This window comes from Tachypleus tridentatus, chromosome 8 (assembly GCF_004210375.1).
Source record: "Tachypleus tridentatus isolate NWPU-2018 chromosome 8, ASM421037v1, whole genome shotgun sequence".
In the NCBI taxonomy this organism is placed as follows: domain Eukaryota; kingdom Metazoa; phylum Arthropoda; class Merostomata; order Xiphosura; family Limulidae; genus Tachypleus; species Tachypleus tridentatus.
The window spans coordinates 27,352,178-27,376,293 of NC_134832.1; the positions used below are offsets into that span (position 1 = coordinate 27,352,178).

Genomic DNA, 24,116 nt, shown 5'->3' on the forward strand with positions numbered 1-24,116 from the left:
TATTGTCATTTTGGTCTGACAATAAGTGCCTTAACACATGTAACATCACATACTCTGAGCTTGTAACGTTACTACATATATTTCTCTTTAAAATAACAAAAATATCCCTTTTGCGTTTCTTGTTTTGAAGAGTATATTTTTAAATCGTGTTTATTAGGATTCATGAAGATTATTTCAAATTCTTAAAAGATTTAAGACATAATTTTTAGTTTTTATGGGATGTAAAATATCTTAATATTATAGTCCTTAACTAACAAAGAATCATCACGATTAATAAACCAAAGACTGAATACACATGCCTGTGACGGTTTTATTGTCTTGAATTTTTGACATGTTCTACAGTAATTCCTGTACGCTAAATCTAAAAATATGTATTTTTTCTCGGTCACGTGCAAGTTATTCATAAAACGTCATATATACTGATATATAAGTGAATCATTTTCATTGAAATCGTATCACATTTTGTTATGCTTAAAATGTTGACAACCACTGGCTATAGATTTCTCTAGACCAATCGCGACGTAAGAGTCTTACCGATTGCCCTCGTGTAGCTTTGTGCGAAATTCAAAACAAACCTCTCTCTCTCGTTTTTTTGTTGTTGTTGTTGTAACTATCCGCCGGGAATAACGATCCCAAAAGTTTAATGTGAACGGGGTCATTCACATCACATCTTATAACATGACATCATTTTTTTTTTTTCATTTCTACAGTAACTTAGTGAGATGAAAACCATCATATATCAAAAGTAATTAAGTGCTTATGTCAATTTACTTCATACTTACTTTTTCATTGACAACATGCATGTAGTATTGTGCTTGGAGAAACACGTTGGAGTTAGAAGATTTCAAGAACTTGGATTTACTTTTAATGCAGGAAAAATTAGTATCTTGTTAAAGTGTAAGTAAACGTCGCATGAAATCAGTCTATGAATAATTAGGTATTCTTTTATTCTGCCGCGGGGAGTATATATCATACGAAACGTATGTAGGTTAAATGTTCTTTGCTGTACAGAAACCTACCTGCTTCAATTTTCATCGATCAGTAACGCCGAACCAAATATTTATCTAGAAAGTTTTAGAAACCACAGACTCTGTTAATATTCTTTTTAAGTGGATGAAATAAATCTTTGAAATAGTACAAACACAGTTATGACGTCTAATATAAAATGTTCGTCAAATCGTATCATTTGTTTGCATAAAAGAACATTATTGAGACATCTATTTTAAATGCTTACAAAACTGAATAAAAAATGAAAAAGCTTCACATTTCTATATTGTTAAGATATAAAAGAATGTTTACTGTAAATATTGTTAATTAGTTTAGTTTGTAAATAAATTTTTATGATCGTTTAGTCTTTTTTTGTTGTTATAAAAGAGTTAAAGCCCCACAGTGGTACAGTGGTATGTCTGCGGACTTGCATACTTAAAACCGGGTTTCGATAAACGTAGTGGGCAGAGCACAGGTGTCCCATTGTGTAGCTTTGTGCTTAATTCAAAACAAACAGAGTTAAAAGCAGACGATTATTGGAAGTTGCGTTTGTAACACAATGATTTAGAGAATGTAACGAGCATACGATTTAGTAATAATCATACAAATAGACTGAGATGAGTAGAAAACAGTAGAAAATAGCAAAAGAGAAAGAGGTCAAGGCTAAAATACGACGCGAGTTAACTACTATAGAAGTGATAGGCCTAATGTTTAATATGTTAAAACTAACAGTAGAAAAAGAGGGGAAAATAATAGTTTATTTTGTCAAAGCGTGGTTTTAAATCAGTTGAATCAGTCTGAATGCACTTTGACAAAAGGAATAAGATATTTTTAAGAAAGAAGACCAAACATTTACTGGAAGAGCAATACGGTACGATTATGGTATCTCGCGCCAAATATTTAAGTGATATTATACACAGAAATAGAGAAAGGTAGTTCAGTTGACATTCTAAAGTAACTGAATAGGCCTAAATGTACTTTTTACAAGAGAACCATGTGGTGTTTATGAGATCCCTATAATTTCTACAGTGTAAAAAAACTTGTTGTACATACTTTTAAGTAGTTTCGAATGTATATACTATTTTGAAAGCAAGTGAAGCTCATGCTGTTCATTTATCGTTGCATTTATCGCAAACAAGTTACAGATACCTACTGTGGAAGAATCTTAAAGTCCGACAACAACATGCTATATATTTGTACCATAAAGAAGTATAAGTAAAATCCTTTAATTGATAATCGGCGAACACAACCTTAACATCTGACATATATCACAAAATTACTTTAGAATTAAAAGCTATAATTTGAGCAGCGAAACTACGTTAAGTAACTACGCAAGTGTATTGAGAAGCAGCATTGAAATATATTGTTAAACTAACTATAAATTTTCGCGACAAAACGAAGAAATGTTATAATTACGACTCCACAATAACAGCTTTTACACTTGTTATGTAATATACCTTTTCTTGGATGAGCTTCTGATTTATGTTACATACGTTATGTATTACGATATCATATAGTCGAAAATTTTAATTTTAATTTAGAAGTTAATTGAATGTCGACCTATATCAAATTTATATTTGCCAAAAAACTTGGTACACTTTTCTTTCATAACACAAATATGTTTCAATATACAAACAACAAAACAATTTATAATAACGGTTATTACAAATAATGATTTATATATAAAAGTTTTTCACAAACATAGACACAGTATTAAGTCTTCTATGTGGTCTCGAAATGAATATTTTATCGACGATTCACAACGAGTAAATTAATTCTGAGTTTATAAACTAGCTAGCTCTTTATTCTTGGCTGGCCTTACAACGCTTGCAAGTTAGCTTTTCTCCTGCGGAGATGTCTAATTTCCTTGTAACTAACATCCGAAGTTAAACAGTTGTAATATTCAAAATATATATATGTTCCTGATTAAATATCTATAGTTTCCTGATTAATAAGCGATTATCGCAGTTATAGCTACCGAGGTTTATAGTATACTAACTGTAGCAATCCAACATATGTTTCTCCGAGTTACGTTTTATTCGCCTAAATGCAAGTTTCTCGAAAGTTCAGCTGGCAATAATACCGAATCACAAGAATTTTATCTCAGGACAGCTAGTATGGAAATTACTACTTTTACTAATAAAATAACACTTCATCAACATCAGCAAATTTCCTCCAAAAGACCTGGCGTGGACAGGTGGTTAAGGAACTCGCTTCGTAATCCGAGGATCGCGGATTCGAATCCCCGTCGTACCAAACATGCTCGCCCTATTAGCCGTGGGGGCGTTACAACGTTACGGTCAATCCCACTATTCATTGGTAAAAGAGTAGTCCAAGAGTTGGCGGTGGGTGTTGATGACTAGTTGCCTTCCCTCTAATCTTACACTGCTAAATTAGGGACAGATGACCACCGTGTAGCTTTTCCCGACATTCGAATCAAACCAAACAAACCAATTCCTCCAAAAACCGTTAAAAATTATACGCACACATCAAGATCAACAACACAACCAACAACAAACAAACGATAATAAATCCCAAGATACACCAAACTACACAACCTTACACTGCTGCATACCATATATTCCCAACATCAACGAAAAAATAACCAACATTTTGGAGAAAGAGAAACTTATAACAAAACAAAACATTCCAGTAAACACCAAATTTATTCAAAAACCGTGTACAAAACTAAAGTCCATACTATGTAAAAACTATACTAACAAACACAACACCAACATTATTTATAAAATACAGTGCAACAACTGGCACGACTTCTATATTGGAGAAACAAGCAGAAAATGGAAACTATATTAAAAAAACCCACAAAAAAACCTTCACACGTTTTCGGACATCTAATATCTAACTGCAACGCCCCTACAATCCTTTACCTGTTTACACTCTTGTCCCTAAGACGTGCTCTGCAACGGTCAGTTGCAAACTCTCTCTTTATTAACCTGAAGATGACCTAAGAAGTTCGAATTGTTCTCTGCTTTATTAGAAAAAGTGTTAATTCCCATACCAGCCATTCCGAGATACATTTATACTTCAAATGGGATTCTCGTCATCACGAGTCACAAGAATTACATACACGCATAACACATTTTTTATTCTTACCTTCGAGAATTTTCTATAAATTTAGAGAACAGCGGGACTTTTGCAATATACAATTAACAATATTTTATATACATTTCTAAACATATATATTTAGCTAAAACAAGCATCGATATTAAAATAAATATACAATAGTTAATTCGTTACACACGAACATAATTTATTAAAATTACTGAAAATTATCTATGATATTATGTTTTATCACCAGAGGGTGCTCGGTAATACCACCCTTTTAAAACTTAAAACATGCATCTCCGTAATATGTGTATTTTTTTTCATAAATTGTTCTCTACTCAGTGTAATTAACTATTGTTAAAATGCAGGCAGTTTTAGTCAGATACGAATACACGCAATCTGTATGTTCGTAATTGTTTATATTATCTCTAAAGCAAAGAGTTATGGTTAAATTTTAGTATTAACAAAATGAAGCACTTTCTATCCAGCGTAGTGTATTAAAATGTAATTTGTCATATTATCAATGCTGTGTGTAAACGTAATATGGGCCTGTTTCTTAATGCATTTTACTATAGTTTTCTGTTTCAATAAGGTGGGGATTGTGTGGGAGCCTCAATGTTATTCATGTCTAGGCTCTTATATTTCTCAATTCGCCTACGATCGGTAGCTGAGTGGCAATTTCGCGTGAGTTAATTATCTCATCTAATATTCCTGTCTTCCCCACTCACTGAACCTTCACCTTGCTATCTGACAGTTTAAGAGTTACGTTAACAACCTGTTTACAAAACCTTACGCATAATTGGCAAGATTTTGTCTAATAGAGTGAAATAGCAGCGAATATAAAACACGGGCTACACGAAGCTCCGTGGCAACCTGATGGAAATCGATAAGAGAAGCTGCGCTGTGTAACGAAAGCCAGTCCGACACACTGATGAAACTATATTATTTTGTTAAACCGAATATTAATATAAATGTATACAACTCTAAATCCAAATACCTGTAAAACAGTTTGATATATGTATATGTGCGGAAAAAGTGTACGTTTAAAAGACAACTAGTAGATTAAGGCTTAAACATTGACATTATAATATTTTGAAATTTTGCATACTGATGTAGTGCTTACATAGACGAAAAGTAATTTTGAGAGCGTTTTTCAGAAATTAATATTAAAAGTGAGAAATGTTCGTATAAATTTTGAATACCTCAAAATAATAAAAATGTATGTTGTTATTGACATAAAATAATTCCGTAAAACCAAGTTAGACTGCAGAGAATTTATATATAAATTTGATGCATATCTTTAGCTTCACCAGCTAAAAAGATTTTGTAGTTTTTAGATGAGTAGTATTCTAATGACATAATTTATTTGCAATCTAGATGTCTCTACATGTTTAAATTTTCGATTCGCTGACAAGGTATCTAAATTAAAACATGAAATTAATATTATCTTTTATCAACCACAGAATTGCTAGAAGATCTCATGAGAATTTTAAACAAATTTTCTAAACTATCAGGTCATCCCGTAAGTAATGTCCGAAAATTTAATACAGAAAGTGCATCATCATTTCTGTCTTTGTAAAAAGCTTTAATGACTAAAATATATAGTAGGACGTGTATAAAAATGATCACACAAATAAAAGAAACTATAAATCAACCCCAATGTTCAGACTATTAATCAAATAAACCCTTATGAAGATGGATGTGTCTGAGGAGCACATTACGCATATAATACTTTACGAGTCTAAAAAGGGCAATAGTTCAGTAAAAATTACACGAAACACTCAAGGTGTTTATGGTGTGGAGTCTCTTAGTGAAAGAAAATATCGAAGGTGGTTTCAGAAGTTCAGATCAGGTGACTATAGATTAAGTGATGCGCCATGTTCAGGTCGTCCTGTTGAGTTTAATGATGACTTGGTGCTGGGTGCACTTGATGAAGATTGTGCTGTAACAGTTGAAGAACTAGCACGGATGCTTAATTCATCCCATTCAACAGTTCACCATCATCTGTAACAACTTGGAAAGGTGTCAAAACTTGGAAAATTGGTCCCCCATGATTTGACAGAAGCCAACCAAAGAGTAAGAGTGGACATTTCCATTTCTCTGCACTCTCTTGAACGTAACTCACCCTTTTGGACAGGTTAGTGACTGGAATTGTAAAATGGATATATTATAAAAAAAATATTAAGCGCCGTAGACAATAGCTCAGTACAGGTAAACTGGCTGAGGTACAGCCCAAAATGGACCTCCACGCTAGGAAAATCTTGTTAAGCGTTTGGTGGCATATTGTTGGTGTGATACACTTTGAGTTGCTCCCACTCAATGTTACGATTACATCAGACTTCTGTTGTCAAGAGCTTTTGAATGTTGCACTGAAAGAAAAGATGCCTGCTTTGATCAGTCGTAAAGGTATTGTATTACACCAGGATAATGCACGGCCCCATACAGCAAGGATCACCTCTGCAAAGACAGAAGAGCTAGACTGGGAAAAATTCCACATCCTCCTTATTCTCCAGACTTTGCCCGATATGATTATCATCTATTCCGAATTTTGCAGAACTGTCTTGATGGAAAAGAGCTCAGAACACATGAAGATGTCAAAACTACCTTCTATACATTCTTTTTCTCCAAACTCAAAGAACTTTATAGAAATGGCATCCAAAAGCTTGTGAATCGTTGGCAGAAAGTAATTAATAAGAATGGAACATACATTATTCATTAAATAACATTATAAGCGTTTTAAATCCTTTCTCTTTTTCTAAATCTAAAATCCGACATTACATAGGAGATGACCTGACACTTATACACACAACAAAATGCTAGAGCGATACATTTATGAACTTACAAGTTAAAACCCAGGGATTCGATAAACACAGCAAGTAGCCCAATGTAACTTTGTTCGAAAAACTAACAAAGAACCAGGTTCTTGTGGATCCGTCACTTTGTTTGTTACAGCGTCCCTAACAACAAATATTCCAAAAATGTTAAAATTAATTTCGCTAATTACTGGAGGTTACCCTATGTGGTTTATCTATTTTAACCACTAGCGTGTTGTCTGATAGTCAGTCAGTAAAAACTAAAATGATGTCCCATAAAGGACACTTGACGTCAGTAAAACGTGCGCATGCCATGAATCACGAGAAATATTATGCACTCTATAGGTTACGACATAGCATGACATATGAAATTCAAAAGCAAGATATAAAAATATTTGTTAGTCTTAATTTTGGATTTATTTACTCTTGAAACAGAACACTTGCGAGGATCTTTCGGAAGTACATCTAGCTGTATTTCTTTTTTCTGTCAATTCTTTAGATCTATTGTTATAAGAGGGAAAAGCATGAAAATTACACAACACGAATCAATATGGGGATCCCAATGGAAATGAACGTTGTAGAAACAAGTCGGTAATATGATATTTAACGGTACACTTAAAAAGAATTGGAAAAACGTGCTCTGAAAATTTTAAGCATTATGGGATATCTTTCTCTCAAAAAAGATGAAACAAACTTTGAATGAAATAAGAAAACTATATTCGTGGCATAGCTTCTGAAAGAAAAGTAAAATACTTCAAAGTGTCACCTAGTGATCGGCATATAAAACAGTTTTTAATAAACTGAAATCGCATGTAGCAATATAACAAATGCTTGTACATTTTCATAATAAAATAGAAAATGTATAATTCTTTAAATAACCAATATTTAAAAGTTGCGTATATAACATGTATAGAAATGTCTACACGTGTTGTACTTGAAAAATAAAGAATCCTTTTGATGATATTTAAATCAAATCAAAATCAATTTACATGTTTTAAAAAAACTTAAGACAAGAATTACGAAAAATTTCAAGTTTTGAAGCTACCCAATTAAAACTACGTATATATAGGGCTAAAAGCAATGGTTTTCTCAGTGAACACAGCAGAAAGCTCGATGTGGATTTGTTATGATAAAAAACACAGTTTTCTTAACAATATTTTTTCACGAAATAACTATTGTGAGAGGTATAACTTTATTCGTTTCAACTTGATAAACCATTTACTGCACACATTCAGCTTGTCTCAGGAAATTAATTTTATGAAAGACATAAAGCACTAAATCTCGAGAAACCATTAAAACTGCTTATTGACACCTTCCGGCAGTAAATGTTCTCAATGTTTATATTTCTATTATTTAGAAAAAAAAATGCCTAAACCAATTGTAACGCACCAGGTAACATCTCTGTCATGATACTTTAGAGGAATTTGCATTATAACCAATATTAAATACCGGGGTAAAAGAAGAATTTACTTCATTTTCTTACAGCTTAAGTAGTCTCTGTTGACATGGTTTCATAACGACGTTAATAACACTTTAACAGTAAGTTTTCTTTTGCAAGTATCAAGTGGTCAAGTTATTTCCTCACGACCGAAAATACCGAGCATTTACATCATTTTCCATCAATCACAAGTAGTAAATGTTCATGTTATTTATACCTTAAATAAATGATATTCATTATAAACTTGATAACTAATATTTGTCAGATAAATAAACAATATTTTTGATTTTTTCAAAGCTACGAAGAACACTAATTGTACTAGAATTTATTGCCTATCCTTAAAATGATTGTTCCATTGTGTACAGAGAAACAAACGCGTTGTGCAGAAAGCTACACATTGCCTGAGGTAAAAGATAAGATGGTTTAATGACGACATCTAGATAATCGAAAATCAACTATTGAAATATAAGTAAACGTAATCGTTAAATTACTGGGAACAGAACTGATGTATGAAAGAGAAAGTACATCATTACAAAACATAGTAATTAAGTTGCTGCTATTTAATCTCTTTCTGCTGTCGTATAGTAGTTGATTTTTATCACTTTAAGTTGTTTACAGAACAACTCTTAACATAGTTTTATCAAATATTATAATCAAAGCGACAAATATAAGAGAGAAACATTTCGTTGTCTAAGTTTAAGATATTTTGACACTACAATGACTTTAAATTTCATTTCTCCTTAAATATATTCTCGGACTCCTGAAATGTAAAATGCATTTCAGTATATTATCGCTTAATGAAAAGAACCAAATGCGTTTACCAAAAACATTCCCACTTCTTCCCTTTTCTAAATAAACGTCATTTGTATTAAATTTTATTATCAAGACCATAACCCTCGTAATCTGCATAAATATGCATCGGCTTTACAATCTGCAGTAAATATCAAACCAGTGAATTAAGAAATAGAGTTTTCTATAACCCACATAGCTGTTCCCGTGTCGCCACAAATACTCTCATTACATCATGAATAAGTTTGGCATTCACCAAACACTGCAGGGTCTGTTTGTACTTCTTATAGCAGTTCTTTACCTCTTGTTACGCTATAAAAATAATAAGTTATTCATTTTTTTCATATCAAAAAACGAATACAATATACGTTTTAGTTTCTTTCAGTGATCTGTCAGGCAGTTGTTAAGCCATGGATTGTACTTCTTAAAATAATTGAACCTAATACTGTTCACTTACCATTCCAAGGTCCTGGTATTCTTTTGAAAAAAATTAGTTAGTAGTTTTCTTTTAAACCTGTCACTCATGATTCAAAAATGCGATGCAATTACTATAGAAGAGTATTACACATAGTTATATGTTATTAACATCTTCATATGTGAACCTTAAACACCATAAGTGGGAACTGACAGCGTATAACTTAGGTGTTCTCAGAAAGTTCAAATAATTTAAATATTAAAAATAAATAACACTAACAAATTATTCAGATAATTAAGAAGCATTTAAACATAAAATACTTCAAAAATAACAACTGATCTAACCTTTATATAAGAATTTAACTAATGTTACTTGGGTTTTATTGGAATTTTTGCTCACTAGTGTAATTTAAAAATGGATTAAACTCGGATAATTAAAATTTTAAGCAAACCCAGTACATGCCTCATCCTTCGTGGACTGAATATTGTTTAAAATTCATCATTAACATCATTAACTGACAAAACAAACTTCCCTCTAACTTGTTTTATGTCGTTGTTGGAATATTTAAATTATTAAAGTTACCATAATCACTTAATTTCTTTTTCGATCTCAATACGTTTAAATGGGGCATTTTGTTAAAAAATTATTATGCACGGTTATTCACTGAAGTGCTAAGAATACAGCTGTTATAAAGTTAAATATTGCTTTGTATATTACTCTAAAACAAGCAAGAATATGTTTGTTTTATCCTGTTCAGATTAACTATTCATTAGGCCCCTGGTTTCTTGAAAGGAGGATTGTTTTTTACAATATGTTTTTATCTAAATATAATAAAGTTAATCAAAGGATGAATGAGAAATTTTGAAAAATCAACAGGTTTTATAGCTCGTCTGGGAGGAATAAAACTAAACCCGAGAAGAAAAATTTTGTTTCATTGTTTTTGATATCTGCGCCAGTCATCCCTAATTTTGAAGTGAGAAAATAGAGGAAAAGCACCCAGTCGACAGAATCCATTGCCAAATTTGAAATTACTCAAATAGAGCTGTGGGGTTCGGCCGTTGACCATATAACTCACCCACAAACTCAACTTTAGAACGCAATTTTGAAACAACAGGGCACGAACTAACCATAAACCCCAATTCACAGTCTGGTACGTTAATTACTAGGCCCACATCCTTTCCAGATGAAAAATTAATCGACCAATGCTTTAAACTCATTTAAAAGGTGATTTTGGACTAGCAACTTTATCTTCAGACACTAATGAAATATAGTGACAGACTGAGGCTACATGAATATATACTACTGAATTGAAAAAAAAATGTTTTATACAAGTAAATATCGAAAACATTCACGCAAAAACTTCATACTAGAAATATGGAATAGTTCACGTTTTATAAGAAACAGATAAGATGATGAGGTAAGGTGCACTTAAAGAAACGTTTATACTACCTAAGAGTATAAGAGTTACTATTTCAATTTTCACGTATACTTATACGCTTTCCAAAAACATAATTACGGCCCAGCAGAACAAATAGTTAGATTTACCGTCACATTATAACGCCCCTACGGCCTTAAAGGGCGAACACGTTTGGAGTGACGGGGATTCGAAACCGCGACTCTCAGATTACGAGTCGAGTGCCTTAACCACTTGGTTATGCTAGGCTTTTATTTGTAGTAATGCGAAAGCTGCATCATGGGCTATTGAAACTCGATTATTAGCGTTATAAGTCCACAGACATACCATTGAGCCACTAGAGGGGGGAAAATAATTTGTTGGATTTCTTTTAGTAAAGCGCAAAGCTACACGATGAAATATATGTGCTGTGCCAACCACAGGTATCGAAATCCAATTTTTGGTTTTATAAGTCTTCAGGTGACACAATCTCTGCACATTCATCTTCAGTTTTAATTCCAAAACTATGAAAACATAATGATGAATATCTTTTGTTTTTGCTCAACTATCGAAGGGTACAAATTAGGACTAACTCGTGTAAATACCCAACTTGTAAAGAGCGTACAATATTCTTACATATCTACATATTTTTTTTAAGAACTGAAATCTTGGAATCTCGTACAACCAAACAAAGTCAGACAACAAATATTACTATAGATTTACAGTTTTACAAAGTAGATGTGTAGCAGATGAATATTTATATTTTATTCTTTTAAATATTTAAAGAGAAATATATTTTTCTAAAATAAATGTAACCTGTTTATAATATAAGAAACTATTGGACTACTTATTCACAATTAAAATACAATAAAAAGCATGGTGAAATATAGTATAGAACCGTGTAAGAATGATATGGTAAAAAAATAAAAATTACACATTAAAATCTTGTTGCATTTAACGTCATTAAAATCAATTCAGAAAATTAAACTTAGATTTGCTGTTATAATTCTGTTAACATTATTAAATATAAATCAAATTTTGAGTGCTAAGTTATCGCAATCAGTTTAATTATCACTCCCCTTGTTATTACATAGACACATTTACTGTTGAAACACCTTCTACCCTATGGTTTGCTTCCTGTATCCTGATTTAACAGTTGTCTAGTTAAAGGAGTTTTATTTGCAGTTCCTGATAAAATGTCTCTTAAAGCTGCAAATGAAACATTTGTCGGGTGAATTATTTTTTTCCATTCAGAATTAACAATTCTCTGACGACTTGTTTAAGTTCATGAATCGTTTCCAAGACCTTCATCAGAGAGAGATAGTGTTTCTATACTACCTATTGCCATAATTTCTTAGTTATTTAGCTGCGACATTAACAGATTGAAGTTCCATCGTCAGCTGGGCAGCTTTTTGTAAAAATATACATCTACCTTCCTTTAGCTAAATTCACATATCCTCATTCACTATGACATTGTGAATTGGTCACTTGCCAACAAATTCACCATTCGGGTAGGATGAAGAGGAGGAACAAATCTTTTCACACCTTTTGCAAGAACAAGAAAGGTCTCATCGTTCTTACTTACTCTGCTCTTAAAATGTGTTTTGGAAACTTCTTTCATGTATGTGTCACTCCAAGCCTGTTCGATAAGGCAGTCAGATAGTTGTTACTGTTCTCAGCTACAAGATTGCTTTAAGTTGTTAAGGCTGGTTCTTTTAAATGAGCAATAAGATGAAAGATATTTTGTTTCCTTTTCTATCTATTGGCTTGAAAATTATTTATAACTGAGCCCGATGTACCTCTGATTGTATCTTTCCGCGATAGAGTGTTTGTTCCTTAATATGGCGATGGTGTTGAACACGTCTAATAAACTCCTTAAATTAATGAAGCAATGATATAACTGAAGTAATCAAAAAAGGTCTTACTGTATGTAATAAATGACAAATCAGTAGTGGTAAGAGATGTAGACAAAATTGTTCTTCCTATTTCACACTTCATAGTTAAATGGTGTTTAAGGGTGAAATTCTTGGGTGAATTTAGAGAAGAATGGTGTTGTATTCTGTCATTAATTTTCTTTTCTGCCCAATTTGTCTTGACATTGTAGTCTTTGTGCACATCACTGGTGACTTTTTGCAGTAGTTCAGTTTTTCATTACAGTTTTCTGCATTTCGTTAAAATATTTTTTGTGTTACTTCAGTTTTGCTATTAAACTTCTGCACATTAACAATAATTTCTTCGATTATGCCCTTAGTTACATTTATTTTTGTTTGTTAATTCTGCTTTATATATTTTCTTTTTAACTCTTTATCTTACTATAATTTCTGTCTCTTATTATATTATTTGGTCTTCTTTTTAGATTCCCTATATTTTTTTTATTATTCTTTTAATTTGATTTTTTTTTGCTTAATGTTGTCTCTTTCTGATGGTTTTTCTTTCCACTATTTCTTCATCTCCAGCAAATGTTCGATTTCACTTCGAGCACACGTTGTCATCTTGAAGTTTAGTACAGGTTATATAATTTTGCCATAACAATCTCACTCCTGACACCATCGTTATAACGCTTGCTGTAGTCGGTGGATGATCTTTTATTATTCGATAAATATAATGCAAAACTAAGTTTACTTATCTATCTGGAATTACTTATATTTTAGATAACGTGCTATAGGCTATGTCGCTTGTTAAATTTCCTCTCTTTTCTGTGACACAAACTAAACGAGTTATTAAATGACTAACAAATTAATTAAATTAGTGTTTAACTGGCTGATTTACTAATTAACTTACATGTATTATTATATTGCATTGTCCGTTTTTATATCGAATTTAACGTGATTTCAAGACATTACACCAAACTCGCTCTGGAAATCTGTAAGCATCACAATACATCATGTCAAAATTACCTCTACTAAATAGTACAAAATAATTTAAATCATAGGATACAACAATATCAATTTACGGAATATTACCCTTGTTCAGTTCTGTATTTCGCACAGAGCCACACGAGGGCTATCTTTGCCAGCCGTCCCTAATTTAGCAGTGTAAGATTGGAGGGAAGTCAGCTACTCATTACCGCCAACTCTTGGGCTACTCTTTGACTGACGAATAGTGGGATTGACCGTCACATTATAACACTCCCAATGCTGAAAGGGCGAGCATGTTTGGTGTGACAGGGATTCAAACCCGTGCCCCTCAGATTACGAGTCGAGTGCTTTAACCACCTCACCATCCCGAGCCTCAAGAAAAATGGAAAGATTTGTTTGTTTTTGAATTTCGCGCAAAGCTTCACTTAGGGCTACCTGTGCTTGCTCTCCCTAATTTAGCAGTGTAAGACTAGAGGGAAAGCAGATATTATCATCACCCACCACGAACTCTTGGGTTACTCCTTTATCAACGAATAATGGAATTGATCATTACTTTATAACGCCCTCACGGTTGAGAGGGCGAGCACATTTGGTGTGACAAGGATTCAAACCCACAAATTTCAGATTACAAGTCGAGCTTCCTAACCACCTCGACATGCCGGGCCCTAACTGAAAAATCAGCTACGATAAGTTTCATCAATTTTCTAAGAATTATATAGCTAATTGCGCTGGTCATCCCAAATTTAGAAGTGATAGACTAGATGTAAGGTACAAGTCAACACTACCCACCGCCAACTCTGGGGTTATTCTTTATGAACACTCCCTGTAGCTAAAAGAGGTGTATGTTCGGTGTCGAGATTTGAACTTGCAAGTAGACGAATCGAGTGCTCTAACCTTAAGGCCATAATAGACTTACATTCTTGGTACATTGTTTTAAACTGAAATGTTAAGTGAAGTTATAGTTGTGTTTGTTTTTGACTTTTATTTATTTATTTAAATATCAAACTTGACAGATGCACGTGTACCCACCAGCTAATCAGCAGTAAGTCTTATGATGTACTATATTAAAAATCGAGTTTCGATACCAGCGGTGGGCACAGCACAGATAGTTCATTATGTTGTTTATGTTTAACAACAGACAGGCAGACAAACAAACATGTATATCAGAGTAATACATCAAGATGTATATAAAAATGTTAAGTGAGATCATTAAAGTGATTTTACAAATGGAAAATATACTTAACATTTGGTAAAGTTTAAGAATGGGTGCGCTAACAAGTGAGGAAACAAGGTAGGAATGGGCATAGTATAATAAAACGTCCTCTATACATCCTCACAAGGGGGAGTGTCCAACATCCGATCCATGCCTACTTTCTTTATTCTTCCTATCCTGTAAACAATAAGCCAGGGGTACTAAACTTATCAAATTTAGTTGTTTTATCATACAGTGATTATAAGTTCCTGTAAATCTAATTATTGGAGACAGTACAAGTACTGGAAAATGTTTACACGACACCAGAAAAAGCAGATATTCCTGTGAATCCGCAACTTGTATGCTTGTTTTGTCTTTACAACTCATAAACATTTTTATATTTACTCGTAATATCGTTAACACAGAAAAACGAAGTAGGAATAGATCGAATGTTGGAAACGCCCTCTTGTGAGGTTGTATAAAGGAGGTTTTATTACACCATTTCCTTTCGTACCTTGTCTTCTCACTTGCTTGTGCATTTTTTCAAACAAAGTAATATTATCTTGTGCATCACTCATTCATTTGTGTTTATATTCTGTATGTATATCATTAGTGTGAGTGTGCACCATATATTATGACATGTGCAAATAATGATGCATGTGTGTATGGTATGTATTTTCTTCACTTAGGTAGCCTGTACACCTTGTGAATATGCGTGTGTGCTGTACATGTGATGGTATATACTCTATACTATAGCGTGCAATGTTATTTGGATGATGTAATGTGCGTTGTGGTCGTGTGCATATATTAAGTGTTGATAAATTATTTAATTAATTTTATTAAATAATTCATCTAGTTCAGGCAATAGCTAGAATTTCATGCGGTTAAAACTTGTATTGCAAATTGGCACTTATGAAAGAAACATGTCTCAGCTGGACTTTATTATTGTTTGTTTACATGTAAGTACCCTGATAATCGTTACAACAATTACATAGTTACATGTAATTATCAGTCTGGTTTTACTCCAGCATTAGATAACACAGGGAAATGAGTTTGGAGTGTTGTAAAGGTATAACTTGATAGGAATACCTTTGTCCTTTTTTTTTTCTATAGCTTTGGAACTTATCAGTTATCTCCCACACCCACCCAGTATACCATACTTTGTTCAAAGTGATACCTGGTGTACGTTAAATATATCTTTCTTTTTGGTGAAAAACTTTATCGAAAAATTTATTTTCAGTATCGAAAACGTTAGCACCAGCACATGAGCCCAGTGCTATTGTTCTATTTGGTGCTCTTATAACTACGGTAAATCTGTTTGTTACACAGCTAAAAGGGTACAACGATGTCAGCCAGTCAATGAGATTGAAATGAATTTTTAGTATCTGTTCTGCGAACTTTCTCAGAAGGTTCTATAACTTGTAATTTTGTATGTGGTTTGTTTATCATTTAAGGGTCTCAAGTATCTTTGAATATTTATTATTTGATTGTTAAAGGTGATATGAGTTAATAGTTTGTGTTGCACATATTATGTATCAGTCTCATTCTTACTATAAGTAATACAGTACGTAAGATACGATGAGTTTAAAATACTTCTTAGCAAGAAGGCATGGTTTGAATTACATATATCTGTACGGTATAATGTCGGATTACGCTCCAAGTTATTAGTGTAAATAAGTCTGCAAAGCTGTCAAAATACTTCCAAAACCAAACATTAATAACGTAATTTCTAAATGTATATGTGTTAAAAGTTTTATTTATCGCTCTAATTTCAGTTATGTTGAAAATTATGAAGCATGAGACAGTTTAACAAGCCTACAATATTAAGTAATGTTTGTTTGTTTTCCCACGAACATTCTACACCCAAAACATAAAGCTGAGAAGCTTACAACAGAAAATTCCGTATTCCTTTATGAAACGAAAAAAGCTGCTAGCTTAGTTTGTTTTGAAGCTATCAAATTATACTAGCAGCGTAAATGATAAACAATAATTATCAGTTTTAATTTTAAGACACGTGAAAATTTCATTGCAGAAAACTTTCATACGTAATTTGTTAGAAATGAAGTGCGTTGAAAACGTTAAAGATTCATCTGAACATATCAATAACTTTATAGCTTAGAAATATAAACAGAGCAATTTCCTCGACTGGATAGGTCACCTATTTTAACCACTCACATCACTTGCTAATAATCTGTCAGTTGACACTAAAATGACATCAAATATGAGATGCTTAATTTTGCAATTTGTACCGTCCTGACGTCAGTAAATCGTGCGTATGCCATGAATAACGAGAAGAATTATGCATTCTGTAGGCTACAACACAGTATGACATATGAACTTCAAAAGCAAAATATAAAAATATTTGTTACTCTTAATTTTGGTTTTATTTACTCTTCAAACAAACGTTCGGAGTCCCTGCGGAAGCATATTTAGTACATGATTATAATCCCGAACAACTAGTGTATTACTGCTTTTCACGAATATTTTATCTTCTAAGACGTTTAATAAATTGTTGACATAATCGAACTGAACCGAGCTACCTAATCGACGTAAAGAAATGAAAATAAATATGTTTACACAAAAATAAAGTCTCCAACTACGCCTAATTAAGATTAGTTGGCCCTAACGGTATGTTTGCGGACTCGCACAACTAGAAATCTGTTTTCGATAATCGTGATGGGCAGAACACAAATAGCCTATTATGTAGCTTTGTAAACAACTAAACAGATTACTACGTTTTAATTTTAGTGTTTTCTTCATGGGCCTGTGTGGTTGTTGAATTTTGCTCCAAGCCACACGAGGGTTACGTGCGCTAGTCATTTTCTAAGTTGAAAAGCAAAAACAAATGAAAAGTCAGCACAATCCACCGCAAACTCTAGGGTTGCTAACGAACTGGAGAACCTCGGATCCAAAGTCCATCATATTAAACACTTGGCCACGCTCAACATTATTTTAATAAGAATTGGAATAGCAAAAGAAAAAAAAAGACTTAAGAAACGTTTTTGGAATGCGAAGGTGAGAAGGGCCATCACGAAAAGCTCCTTATTCTGATGTAACTTGGATAGATTAACAAAAATTATTCTAATCTTCTCACAATAATTATGTGTTCCATAACCTTATTCATTCATCCTACTGTGCCATTTATGACTTTGATTTTTATAATTATTCATTATATACACAGACAACTTTATCAGCACATTTGCCTCGAAATAGTTTCACATACATCTTTTTCTATGTACAAAAATACAAAAAATTAAATCTTCAGAGATGAGCAATTTTAATATTAAAACATTATGTTTTCCATAAAAAGGTTTATTTCATAGATTTTAGTTCAGTAATTGTTTATTTTCATTTATTCATAGCCTTCTAATGGAACAGTGCACAGTCTAATTCTTATAACTCGAAAAACAACGGGTTTCGTTACCTCTTTGTAGATACAGCACAGATAACTCAATGTGTAGCTTTGTGCTTATTTAACTACAAAAAACAAACAGTAATTTTTTAAAGTCCTTTTCTGTGGTTAAGAGATCTCATTGAAAATTAGGGATTTTGGTCACCCAACCCCTTTTAAGAGAATCTTCACACAAAATTACTGTATATTTCATATTAATGTGTGAATAAATAATGGGGGACAAGTCAAAGAATAAAGATTAAAGATTTTAAATATATCGTGATTTCACGCATGATTAGTGAGTTCATAAAGTCATCAGTCTGAGCACAGTGCGTGGATTTGGCAATTGGGCTAATATTAGAAGCATTTGTCAGTTAATGATACAAATTGCCTTCAGTTCGTGTTTTGTAAAACTTTAATTTGTGAGTCTATTAAAAAAATATGTGATAAACTACGTCCAATTGATAAAAATTATTTATATTTATAAATGGAAAACTTCGTGACTGAGAAATTAATGTTTGAATAAGCTCAAAACATTTAAGAATGAAGAAATATTTAATTCGTCATTTGTACTTACAAGGAAAAAATAATATTTTTAAATATAAGAAGAACGTGTTTTCCATACACAGCTTCTTCCTTACATTTTGACTGAATTGGTTGAGAACCAGACCCCTATATTACGTTTAATTTAGTAACCTGATAAGTAACTTAGATCTTACGATCTAACTCAAAGTGCGGAAAGAAATCAAAGTGTCTGTGTAAAATGTTTTTTTCAATTTGTTGTAAGTGAAAAAACAGTATAGCGTAACATAAACTATCAAACAATGTACGTTACAACAGAAGTTTACTGTTATGATTTTATCTCTTACTGAACTTCATCAAAGCGTCAAATACCTTATATGTTCTGAAGTTTAATATTCAACATCATGAGATTACTGGGACACTCTTCTCACTTTAAATACAGCATCGTGAGACTACTGGGATATATTTCTCAATTTAATATTCAACATCATGAGTTCATTAAGATATACTTCTATGTTTAATATCCAGTATCATAAAATTACTAGGATGCACTTCTCAATTCAATATTAATACATCATGAAATTATTAAAACGCACTTCTTAGTTTAATATTCAACATCATGAAATTTTTCGGACGCACTTCTCACTTTAAAGAAACGGAGGTTGTGTATCTTGTATTTCTGGTTGTTAAATATGTTTTGTTTTAAAGTAAATTTGTAAAATGTTTCCCGGTTTAAACACTGTGAGAACACGAAGAATAAGTTTTCTTGTTATTTGAGAAACACTAAAGCATAGGTAGTTACTTTTTTGTACAAATGTTACTGATATCTATAAAATATAAAACCAAAATAAATACCTACTTATTATAAGAAACCAGACGTATTTATTCCATTCTAAATATATCGTCATGTAATTATGAAAATGTAAATGTTTGAACTATTAATGTGTTTAATATTAATAAATTCTCTTTCACAAAAGCAAAGTTGATTAGATCAGAAATGTCTCCTACTCCATCAAATTATCCTATAAGTAACCTACATGGCTTTTATTGATACAAGCATATATATATATATATATATTCTTACCTTGGACTTCCTTAGTCGAAAGACAACGACAGTTAGAACAACGGTGATGGTGGTGCAGAAACTCTGTAGTCCAAGAACTATGCTTCTCAGAAGAATGTTGTACTCTACGCTGCAAGAGCTATCATCCACACAGCTGGCACAACCAGGCTTACAAGGAAGACATGTGAACCTTTCCGGGTGTTTAGGTCCTTTATTCTCCACGGACTTGTCATTTAATAAACTGGCCACGTAATGTTTTTCAACAACCGTGCCTTCGAAACAGTTCACGGATTTATCTTGTGTTCGGTTAGGAAAAAAATATCCTTCTTTACAACAACATTTATAAGCTCCTCGCCGAAATCCCATCCCAGATATAGGAACACACTGAAAAAAAGTGAACCAGCTAAAATAACGATAGCAATTGAATATTCCGATATATCAGTTTGGAAAAGATAAACTAGCTAAATTAACGAAAACAACTGAAAACATTGAAATATTAATTTGGAAAAGATAAGCCAGCTAAAATAGCGAAACCAATCTAAAATCCTGAAGTATTAATTTGTAAAAGATAAACCTAATAAAATAATGAAGGCAGTTAAAATTCTTGAGAGATTAATTTGGAAAAGATAAACCATCTTAAATAACGAAAGCAATTGAAAATCCTGAAAAAATAATTTAATGATTACATCATCATAAAATTCCGATCAGTTACGTCATTTATACAAATGAATCCAAGTACAAAATACCAAAAAAAAAAGAAACGGTATCAGCCGTTATACTTAATTGGTCTAACCATTTAAAAAATGAAACAAGGTAATTAAAAAGATAAACTATATCGTTATAAATTATTATATCAATAATAAAACTACTATTGAAAAGCTATAAAAGTAAAGCAATTGTATGAAATAAATGTGAACACACAAACTTTATAAAGTGTCTAATTTCTTAAAAAATATTTTAAAAATACGATCCTTGATTACAATATGTTCCATTACAGTGAGGGAGTATCTTTACGTTACTTACAGTCTTGATCAACTTATAGTAATTTGGTAATGGGAAATAAATGTTTTTGTTTTTCAAATAAATTCTTTAATTAGTGAATAAATTTCTCAAATATTTTGATTAAATTTCATGCTGGATAGAATATCAATTATTAAAAAAAACAATAAAGTAAATTATGTGATTATAGAATAAATACATCATCTCTTTGAAAATTACTATCCAGACAATGAAAGGCACTTTTTATAGCAGAATCCCATCGATATGTGTTGTCTATACTGGCCTTCTCCAATGTGTTGAAGGGTAACAACAGTTTACTGAATGATCAAAACTCATTTCACTGTCGTAGGTGCATTTAATAATCACTTTTATAGCACATCATCGCATCGCAGAAATTTATAGTATCTTAGAGCTCTGCTTGTTCTATCTAATCACAATACAGCAGTGTCTTCTACTGGTGTGAATATGGGGTTTATTAGCAGTATTAGGGTTATTCATGTACTATTTCAATTATTTCTAAGCGATAAAAGCACAGAAACAGAATAACCACACCTGTTATTAGCGAACATTTAAGATTAATGTGATATGCAATGTACTTCTTTCGTAAAACTATTCTGTAGTACGCTTTGTGGATAAATTCTACATTAATATAATGTAAACTACCTAACCTTATCGTTGTAACGAATCCTTGTTTAGATTTTTTCCATATTGTAGACTGTTTGAACTGTGCCAAATAGGCACAGTTTAAACTACTTAATTACATTGTAATAAAATCTTTTGAATGAATGCTGCGTGGATATAATGTTACCTATTCAATCTTACACTAGAGAGAAAACTCGTGTCTCGCGAATTAAACATTTATTTATTATTTGGTTGTGGTATCTTGTATTTCAATGCATAAAGATCACAGAATGTAAGGAGTGCTGTGTATGTGAGGTAATTAAAATTGTTATGTGATCTGCCTAGACTACTCACGTATGACATTAGATACTTAATAGTTCTAAACAAATCCGATGGCCGTACGGGGCGTCTCAATGGCTGCGAGGTTAAACCTACTCCGCAACATCTGATACCCACGAAACATAACTAGTAAAAATATTAAGAACCGATTGACTTATATAGTAAGAAACACCAGATCTAGCGATGTTTTCAAAACCTATATGTCTGGAACAAGTATATAAACTTATTCGAGTGACAGTGCCGGTAATCTACGCATCTATAAAAACATATAGAAGTTTTCACACAAAACCGTAACACATAAACACCGTTTTCTACGGTTTGACTCTGAAGGATAACAGATCTATTTCCCTTTCTAATGCATTGCACTAAATGCACCTGACTCTCCCTTACGCACATGTTTACACTGTTTAATTAAACTTATAAAACTTCCAATGTTTGACTGAAATTCAATCTCGATCGAGAATTATGTTAAATTTGTAACTCCTCGTTAGTTAGTCCATAATATATCGTTTGAAGAGTATTACATAGGAAACATTATATTAAAATAGTTAGGGTTCGAGAGAGCTATCTGCATTAAAAGAATGACGGTCGAGTCACATTCATCGATTATAGTACTGTAAGAGTTGGCGGTGGGTGCTGTTGACCAGTTGCCTTCCATTTTGTCTATCATTTCAAAATTAGAAACTGCACTAGTTGACTCTTGTTTTTGAATTTCACGCAAAACTACACAAGAGTTATCTGCTTTAGCCGTTTCTAATTTTAAAGTGATAGATTAGAGGGAAGTCAATACCACTCGCCATCAACCCTTTGGGCTACACTTTTACCAACGAATAGTTGGATTGGTCGTGATATTGTAATGTCCCAACAGTTTAAATGGCGAACATGTTTGGTGAAAGGAATTTGAACCCACGAGTCGAGTGCCGTAACTATCAGGCTATGATAGACCAGTGATGTTGGAAGTAATACAACTACAGAATTTACCATAAAATTCGTGTGAACAACTAGACTATGTTTGCTGATGTATATACTTATGGCATCTGATCATTTTGTAGGCTAAAAGTAATAAGAAGGTCTAATAAGTTACATCACGTAGACAACACTTGTTATAACATAATATGTAATTAAAATAATGAAAAGTTGAGGTGTTTTCAAAACCCAGTGAGATCATATTTGAACAGATATCGTAGAGTTTGTTTTGAAAATGTATGGTTTTACGTATGTTTCTGTTATGTGATAAAATATATAACAAATTAACAACAATTTCAAAGGGTGACTTTTCTTTTTGTTCACCCGCTGTATGTTAGATTTCTGCTGGTTTAGTACACGTAAGACAAAGAAAATATAAACATTAGTTTAAATTTATACTGGTGTAATAGACGTAAGACAATGACAGTATAGCATATGTTAGCTCTCTGCTGGCGTAATAGATATAAGACAGTGAGAATCTAACATAAATTTAGATTTAAGCTGGTATAGTAGATGGAACACAAAGACAGTATAACATAGGTTAGATCTCTGCTGGTGTAGTAGATGTAAGACAGCGAAGATGTGTCATCTCTTTTGCAGCCTTTTTATTGATGAGAAGCATCATTTATAATGAAATTTTAAAGTAACATATAAGGATGCACCTTAGAAATCACACTTTCTATATCTCTTTCTTATCATCGATTAAAGGCATTCAAAAGTAAATTGTTAATAACACTAATTAATAAAATATCAATATTCCTAACCATTCGTAATATTGATTTTCAAAAGGTAAGTAGGGAGAATGGTTACTTTACACTGCAAAAACAAACAACCAGAGTAACAAAGCATGTTCTATGTTCGTGTTTAGATCATTTTATTTCGTTTACGTGCAGAAAAAGAAACTTAATATTCCATTATCATCCTTCGCTGCAGTCAGTAATATAATTGTTTATAATTTTTTCAATAACAGCGATATGTGTGCGGATTTATACTGATAGAAATCGAGTTATCATATCCGTGGTAGGTATAGCACATACATCTCTTTGTGTAACTTTGTACTTAAGAAAAGGAAAAACCAAAACAGAAATAGTTGTAAACTATTCAAGATTCAAATTTCGTTTTGTATTTATAATGTTGTTTTCTACCGTTATTTGTATTTAGAACTAACTTAAATATCCTAAAATACCTGAATCTTGAGAAGATACAGCAAGAGTATATCCTACCGTTTGTCCAGTGCATTATTGTCATGGTAGACTTTGTGTTA

General features: G+C 32.3%; 1 protein-coding gene across 1 annotated transcript in view; it reads right to left on the minus strand.

Moving 5' to 3' along the window:
* LOC143222033 (metabotropic glycine receptor-like) overlaps window positions 1-24,116 on the minus strand; it is a 206,039-nt gene that overhangs the window by 83,023 nt on the left and 98,900 nt on the right. The window contains exon 4 of the mRNA XM_076447861.1: window positions 19,949-20,311. Within this exon, the coding sequence (XP_076303976.1) occupies window positions 19,949-20,311 (363 nt within the window). The remainder of the gene's footprint in view (window positions 1-19,948; window positions 20,312-24,116) is intronic.